The 8599-nt window shown below is 43.3% G+C and overlaps 2 protein-coding genes across 2 annotated transcripts in view; both read right to left on the bottom strand.

Moving 5' to 3' along the window:
• Positions 1 to 1543: 1543 nt before the first annotated feature.
• Positions 1544 to 4337, bottom strand: LOC117744107 (oocyte zinc finger protein XlCOF22-like). The gene is given in 6 exon segments (XM_034552222.1): positions 1544 to 2483; positions 2486 to 2710; positions 2784 to 2820; positions 2905 to 2963; positions 3071 to 3495; positions 4164 to 4337. Coding segments are annotated over 5 exon segments (1596 nt in total). The 5' UTR covers positions 3438 to 3495; positions 4164 to 4337; the 3' UTR covers positions 1544 to 1575.
• A 314-nt stretch (positions 4338 to 4651) lies between these two features.
• The window catches only part of vsx1 (visual system homeobox 1 homolog, chx10-like), an 8969-nt gene continuing 5021 nt past the window's right edge, over positions 4652 to 8599 (bottom strand). The window contains exons 3-6 of the mRNA XM_034552290.1: positions 8054 to 8177; positions 7035 to 7230; positions 5446 to 5487; positions 4652 to 5379 (exon numbers count right to left, since the gene is read on the bottom strand). Coding sequence (XP_034408181.1) covers positions 5156 to 5379; positions 5446 to 5487; positions 7035 to 7230; positions 8054 to 8177 — 586 coding nt within the window. The 3' untranslated portion in view covers positions 4652 to 5155. The remainder of the gene's footprint in view (positions 5380 to 5445; positions 5488 to 7034; positions 7231 to 8053; positions 8178 to 8599) is intronic.

The raw sequence follows: 8599 nt of genomic DNA, 5'->3' as shown, positions 1-8599 counted from the left end.
GTTGACCTCGTTGACCTCGTTGACCTCGTTGACCTCGTTGACACACAGCTGATCAACGGGATTGATTGTCTCCTGGAAGTATTGATCAGAAACTACGACTACTAATAATAATAATACTTCTTCTAATAGTACTTCTAATAGTACTACTAATTCTTCTAATACTACTTCTAATAATAATACTTCTTATAATAGTAGTACTAATAGTACTACTACTACTACTTCTTCTAATAGTACTACTACTTCTAATAACACTACTTCTTCTAATACTACTTCTAATAATACTTATTCTAATAGTAGTACTACTACTACTACTACTACTTCTAATAATAATACTTCTTCTAATAGTACTACTAATAGTACTACTACTACTACTTCTTCTAATAGTACTACTACTTCTAATAATACTACTTCTTCTAATACTACTTCTAATAATACTTCTTCTAATAGTAGTACTACTACTTCTAATAATACTTCTTCTAATAGTACTACTAATAGTACTACTACTACTACTTCTTCTAATAGTACTACTACTTCTAATAATACTACTTCTTCTAATACTACTTCTAATAATACTTATTCTAATAGTAGTACTACTACTACTACTACTACTTCTAATAATAATACTTCTTCTAATAGTACTACTAATAGTACTACTACTACTACTTCTTCTAATAGTACTACTACTTCTAATAATACTACTTCTTCTAATACTACTTCTAATAATACTTCTTCTAATAGTAGTACTACTACTACTACTTCTAATAATACTTCTTCTAATAGTACTACTAATAGTACTACTACTACTACTTCTTCTAATAGTACTACTACTTCTAATAATACTACTTCTTCTAATACTACTTCTAATAATACTTATTCTAATAGTACTTCTAATAGTACTACTAGTACTTTTTCTTCTAATACTACTACTAATAATACTTATTCTAATAGTAGTACTACTACTACTACTACTACTACTACTTCTAATAATAATACTTCTTCTAATAGTACTTCTAATAGTACTACTAGTACTTTTTCTTCTAATACTACTACTAATAATAATACTTTGTCTAATAGTACTATTACTACTTTTTATATATTTTAACTCGTCTTTTCTTTGATGTGGAGGCAAACAGGTGAAGTCATAATAGTTATATTGTTGTTGTTGTTGTTGTCAACAGACCTGTTAAGCTCGTGTTGTTGTCCTGTTTTGTATGAATATGAATTCACAACAACATGAAACAGTGATCATGTGTGTTATGCTGCTGTGACCTCTGACCTCAGATCTGTTTCCATCAGATACGTTAATCTGAGGGAGCGTAATCGCTCATAATTCCCACTTGACTCGCATGATAATTGATAATCAGTGTTTTTCTGCAGACCAGAGGTCAGATTAAAGGATGTTTACAGCAGTTAATCCCACCTTTGTTTGTGGACAACAGATTTAATCACCTTCATGCCTTTAATGATCCTGATGGCTGATTGTGGATCAGCTGATAAAAGAGACACAACAACATCCTGTCGTCCGGTTTATTTCTCTGTGAAAGGGGAGGCGACATCTTCAGTGAGATCAAGGTGTCACAGGTCAGAGGTCACCGGCTGCACCCTCTTCAGGTGAGCTTTGGTCCGTAGGTGAGCCTTTAAGAAGGTGAGCAGGCGGAAGTGCTTCCCGCAGGTGGTGCAGCTGTGGGGTGTCTCCCCGGTGTGGATGCTGCGGTGCCTCATGAAGCTGGTGGCCAGGTTGAAGGTCTTGGAGCACAGGGTGCAGCTATAGGGTTTCTCCCCGGTGTGGGTGCACCGGTGGTCCCTCAGCTGCTGCTTCATGCCGTAACTCTTCCCGCAGACGTCGCAGTGGAACGGTTTCTCCCCCGTGTGGCTCCTCTGGTGAATCCTGAACTGCGACAGGTGGGGGAAGTTCTTGCCACACATCTCGCAGGTGATGACGGCGTCTCCGGCCGCCAGCTGGTGCGAGTGCTTGCTGATGAAGTGGCTCCTCAGGCAGCGGTAGCTCCGGCCGCAGACGGAGCAGAGCGGCCTCTCTCCGGTGTGGATGGCCTGGTGGCCGCGCAAGTTGGCGGCCTGGGTGAAGCCCTTCCCGCAGGTGGAGCACCGGAATGGCCCCACCTCCCGGTGCACCAGCTTGTGCCGCGTCAGGTGGCCGGCGTGGTAGAAACTCTTCCCGCAGACGTCGCAGATGAAGGTCTTGTCGAAGTGGGTGGTCCGGTGCGTCTTCAGCGTGCTGGTGCCACAGTAGCCCTTCCCGCAGACGTCACAGTGGCAGGTCTTCTCGCCGGTGTGCCGTGCCTTCACGTGCAGGTCGCGGTGAGCCTTGTGGTTGAACCTCTTGGGGCAGTAGTCGTGGGGCAGCAGCCCGTGCTCTTTGGCGGTGTGCTCGCGGAGCCTCAGGATGCCGGCGAACACCGCCCCGCACACCGAGCACAGCGGGTGGGACTTCCTCTGGTGGTCGGAGAGCCGCTGGCTGGTTGAAACAGCTTCCCGCACTGGGAACACCGGCAGTGACTCTGCGTCACCTCGTCCCGAGACGCGTCAGGAACCTTCTTCCGCCGCCTCCGTACCGCCAAGACGTCGCCCTCCGCTGATGGGGCGGCGCCCGGTGGCGGGCGAGCATACTCGTGGTCGGGGACATCGGCCTGCGGGGGAGACGGAGGGAGAGAGCGCTTGCTGTGTGGCATCAAGGCGGTTTTATTCTCACCTGCAACAAAAGAAGAGTCTGTGATTAGCAGCTCACAGAATCCTCTCCCGTGAATGTGGAAAATGTAACTCACCGTTAGCATTAGCATTAGCACTAGCTTGGCCCTCGATCTACAAACAGAAAACAGAAACCGTGGTCAGTCTGTTCGGAGCCGAGAGCATCTTCACTCTGCTGGTGTGGATTCACTTACTGACCCCGTAAACCAGGATGTAGGTGTGTCCTGGGGGGGGGCGCTCGCCTCCACCTGAAACCACTGAAACACAAATCAGAGACAGAAGCTTCAGATCCTCCAGGACGTGAAGCTGCTTCGTGTTTTAATGAGAGGAGGAGACTTCCTGAACCAAGAAAACCACAACTCACCTGCTGTCGTCTTCTCTAAACCGTCACTGCTGCCGTCAGACTCAGCTGGACCCTTTGGGTCTCTTGGTGGACCCTTTGGGTCTCTTGGTGGACCCTTTGGGTCTCCTGGTAGACCCTTTGGGTCTGGACCCTTTGTGTCTTCTGGCGGACCCTTCAGGTCTCTTGTTGGACCCTTCAGGTCTCTTGTTGGACCCTTCAGGTCTCCTGGTGGACCCTTCAGGTCTCTTGTTGGACCCTTCAGGTCTCTTGTTGGACCCTTCAGGTCTCCTGGTGGACCCTTCAGGTCTCTTGTTGGACCCTTCAGGTCTCTTGTTGGACCCTTCAGGTCTCCTGGTGGACCCTTCAGGTCTCCTGGAGGCTTAACCATCTTGAGGATTTCATCAACAGCTCCGACACAAGCGGTCCACCAGAGCGCTGAGTTTTTCCTGAAGGACGAAGAACTCCAGTCTCATAATAATAATAATACTAATACTCTGATATCTTGTGTCTATAATGCTGTTTATCTCAGAGGCCTCTCCCATTCGGTTATGTCCCCATAACATTACATAAGTATATGAAGCCCCTCACGCAGGTGAGCACAGGTGATGTTTGATGATCTTGTAAAATATGATTTAACCAAACCGAATATAAAATAATTCACTTCCACATTAAAAGCAGCAGCAACATCAGCGATAAGATGTTACCGATCGATCAATACAGATGGAGACCAGGGGAATGAAGACTGCTCCTCAGAGGAGGAGGAGCTATGGACCAACAGGCACGTGATGGGAGGAGGGTTGTTGATTACATTCAATACGCTGGGATTCATTCATAATGGAGAGAGGAAATAAATAAAAGATGCATTAACCTTGTGGTTATTTGAAAGAACAGGATGAAGTAAAGGAGGCTTAAAGGATCGATAACTGGTCCACACCCCGATGCAGCAGGTGGCGGTATAGAGCCTAAGAAGAAGAGGAAGAGGAGGAGGAGGAGAAGGAGGGGAGGAGGAGGAGTTGTTGGTCCTCTTTTCTATTAACCGTAAACTGAACCGCCACTGTCGCAACACCGGAAGTCCCCAGCTACGGAAGAGGGTGCCACACGGCGGGTACCGTACCTCGGCCCGGTGCTCCGGTTCCCCCGGAGAGAGGCTGCTCATCCCGGCTCTCACGATGAGCAGCAGGTCGCTCTTCAAACGGGACAAGTCCGACATGTTGAAGGACTCACGCCGAGCAGCCGACTAGCTTAGCAACAAAAGCTCGAGCCAACGGTGCGGGTAGCGGAAGTGACGTAGTTGGCTCGTCGAACGTATAACGGGCTCCAAATTAAAAGCACCGGATGCTCCGATTCTTTTTCTCCTTTTTTTTACATTTGTTTTTTTAATCCAAACTAAACAGCATTTACAGACTCAATAATAAACAGACAGTGTTTGTGTTTTATAACATTTAACAAGCTTAAACCATTTGAAGTTATTTATGGTTTTACCTCAATCAATAAATAACTCAATAAATGTAAATACCTGGTCTGAGGTGTAATAATTATTCTGATTATTGCTCATTCCTTATGATGTCCTGCAGTTTGTGTTTCGTTGAAAAATGCCAGTGATTCAAAAAATACTTTGTTTTTTATTCACCAATCGGCTGCTGTACATACATGTTAATGATAATATTGACAATAATAATAATATGACATTTAAATTACATTCATTCACAGAGCTTCAGTCAGTGTTTAACAGACAGTCAAACACAAAACACAACAGGAATAAAACATTAAATAGCCTCTTATTTTCCAAAAACACGGATATAAAACTCTCGGTACAATACAATAATAAACACACAGACAGGGACACCCTCCTGGAAAAGGTCAAAGGCCGACTCGGTCCGGTGGCTTGGGGTCGATGTGAGTCGGCAGCGTTGTCATGGTAATGACCGCTTAATGTTTGTTTGCAGAATTATTTATGATCATATTTTAGATGCTAACCCAGAAAAGCATTTAGAATATATATATATAATTTATGTAACCAGCTGTTCTCTCATTGGCTCCTCTCAGCCAATCAGAGCTCTCTGTTCTCCCGCTATCATCAGTTGCCACGCCCCCCTAGTCCGACCTTCAGCTGCGTTCTTCTGATTCGCTGCCGCTCTGTCGCCGCGGAGAGGAGGCGGGCCTTCCGGAGCTGGACAGGTCGATGGCCACCTCCTCCTCCGGGTCCTCCTCCTCCTCCATCACCAGCAGCTCCTCCTGCTCCTCCTCGTGGTGCGCCTCCCGAACGCCGCTGCGTCGCTCTGAGGAGGCGCAGAACGAGTCGGAGCGCGTCGAGTCCGACTCCCGAGGACCTGGACCGGGACCTGGACCTGGACCGGGACCTGGACCTGGACCGGGACCTGGACCGGGACCTGGACCGGGACTCTTTCTGGAGATCTCCTGGGACTTCTTGTGCATTCCTGTGGGGACCAGAGCGAGATTCAGTCCAGTGTGTATGTATATACTGTATGTATAAATATATATATATATATATATATATATATATATATATATGTATATATATATATGTATATACATTCAGATTCCGTCCATTATGTGTATATATATATATATATATATATATACATGTATATATATATATATATTTCTATATATATGTAAAGATTATGTCCACTATGTATATATATAAATATGTATATATATATATATATACATATTTATATATATATATATATATGTTTACAATTATATATAGATATGTATATATATATATAAATATATAGATACATACATATATGTGTGTATACACATATCTATACATATATACACATATACTGTATATTAATATATATACACATATACAAGCTAAATAACTAAATTCGTTATTTCATGTTTTATGATGATTCAGTAGATTTGGTTGTATAGATATTTCTATTAATATGTCCATATTTATATTTGTATGTAGATATTTTAGGTGGACATGATGTTTCAGCACATTCACAATAGCGACCATGTAAACACGTTTATATATATTTATATATAACAGCATATATACTAGTATATAATATATGTACTATGATATAAATCAGATTTCAGTTGGTTTCATGAATGCAGTAAACATTAGTGTGTGTGTGTGTGTGTGTGTGCGAGTGTGCGTGCGTGTGTGTGTGTGCGTGTGTGTGTGTGTGTGTGTGCGTGCCTGTGTGTGTGTGTGCGAGTGTGTGTGTGTGTGTGTGCGTGTGTGTGTGCGTGTGTGTGTGTGTGTGTGTGCATGCCTGTGTGTGTGTGTGCGAGTGTGTGTGTGTGTGTGTGCATGCAAGTGTGTGTGTGTGTGTGTGTGTGTGTGCGTGCGTGTGTGTGTGTGTGTGCGTGTGTGTGTGTGTGTGTGCGTGTGTGTGTGTGTGTGCGTGCGTGCGTGTGTGTGTGTGCGAGTGTGTGTGTGTGTGTGCATGCGAGTGTGTGTGTGTGTGTGTGCATGCAAGTGTGTGAGTGTGTGTGTGTGTGTGTGTGCGTGCGAGTGTGTGTGTGTGTGTGCATGCGAGTGTGTGAGTGTGTGTGTGTGCGTGTGCATGCGAGTGTGTGAGTGTGTGTGTGTGTGTGTGTGCATGCGAGTGTGTGAGTGCGTGCGTGTGTGTGTGTGTGTGCGAGTGTGTGTGTGTGTGTGCATGCGAGTGTGTGAGTGTGTGTGTGTGTGTGTGTGTGTGTGTGTGTGCATGCGAGTGTGTGAGTGCGTACGTGTGTGTGTGTGTGTGCGAGTGTGTGTGTGTGTGTGCATGCGAGTGTGTGAGTGTGTGTGTGTGCGTGTGCATGCGAGTGTGTGAGTGTGTGTGTGTGTGTGTGTGTGTGTGTGTGTGCATGCGAGTGTGTGAGTGCGTACGTGTGTGTGTGTGTGTGCGAGTGTGTGTGTGTGTGTGCATGCGAGTGTGTGAGTGTGTGTGTGTGCGTGTGCATGCGAGTGTGTGAGTGTGTGTGTGTGTGTGTGTGCGTGCGAGTGTGTGGCACTGACGTGTATGCGGCTCACCGAGCAGCCAGGGGGCGCAGGAGCCCATCATGCCGTTCTTGGCCGAGTTGAGGATGGACTCGGGCAGCGGGATGGAGTGACGAACCATCGCCCCGTACAGACCGTACTCCGCCATCACGCTGCTGCGGCCCCAGCACTTCTCTCTCTTCCTCCACTTCGCCCTGCGGTTCTGGAACCAGACCTGCAGAGCCGGACCGGACCAAGACACCGGTTCACCACCGGTTATTATTATTATTATTATTAGTCACATTTATGTTACTACTTTTGTTAATGTTATATACATGTATTTATTATGATTATAATATTATTATTATTAATATTATAATAATATTATTAATTATAATATTATTAATATTATAATAATATTATAATTAATAATAATAATAGTATAAGATTATTATTATAATATTATAATAATGAATATTAAATTATTATTATTATTAATATTATTGTTATTATTAATATTATTATTAATATTATAATGTATTATAATGGTGTATAAATGTAATTAATATTATTATTATTACATTATTATTATTCATATTATTATTAATATTATAATAATTAATATTCAATTATTATTAATAATAATAGTATAAGATTATTATTATAACATTATTATTATTATCAATATTATAATAATGAATATTATTAATAATATTATTATTATTAATATTATAATATTAATATTATAATATTATTATTATTATAAGATTATTTGGGCTGAACAAATAAAATAAAATTTCCTTTTTTCAGTTTCTTTTACAGTAAAATACAAATTTGACCTCAAATCTATTTATTTCAGAGTGATCAGAGAGTTATTGATCACAATGTTATTGATCAGACAGTTATTGATTAGAGGGTTAATAATCAGAAAGTTATTGATCACAATGTTATTTATCAGAGTTATTGATCAGAGAGTTATTGATCACAATGTTATTTATCAGAGTTATTGATCAGAGAGTTATTGATCAGAATGTTACTGATCAGTGATCAATGACTACCTGTATTCGGTCCTCGGGTAGCTCCGTCTTCATCGCCAGCATCTCTCGGGCGTAGACGTCGGGGTAGTGAGCTTCATGGAAGGCTTTCTCCAGCTCCTCCAGCTGGTGAGACGTGAACACCGTCCTGAGGACAGACAGACAGGTGAGCCACAGACAGGCAGGAGGACGGAGAGAGAGAGAGAGAGAGATAGACACACACACAGACAGACAGACAGAAAGGCAGACAGACAGACAGACAGACACACAGACACACAGAGGGACAGACAGACAGGCAGACAGAGAGACATACAGACAGACAGACAGACAGAGAAACAGACAGACAGGCAGACAGACAGAGAGACAGACAGACAGACAGACAGACATACAGACAGAGAGACAGACAGACAGAGAGACAGACAGACAGGCAGACAGAGAGACAGACAGACAGACAGAGAAACAGACAGACAGACAGACAGACAGACAGACAGACAGACAGAGAGACAGACAGACAGACAGACAGACAGGCAGACAGACAGAGAGACAGAGAGACAGACAGACAGACATACA

The sequence above is a fragment of the Cyclopterus lumpus genome, chromosome 15 (genome assembly GCF_009769545.1).
Source record: "Cyclopterus lumpus isolate fCycLum1 chromosome 15, fCycLum1.pri, whole genome shotgun sequence".
Classification (NCBI taxonomy): domain Eukaryota; kingdom Metazoa; phylum Chordata; class Actinopteri; order Perciformes; family Cyclopteridae; genus Cyclopterus; species Cyclopterus lumpus.
This window is presented reverse-complemented; position numbering and strand designations above follow the sequence as displayed.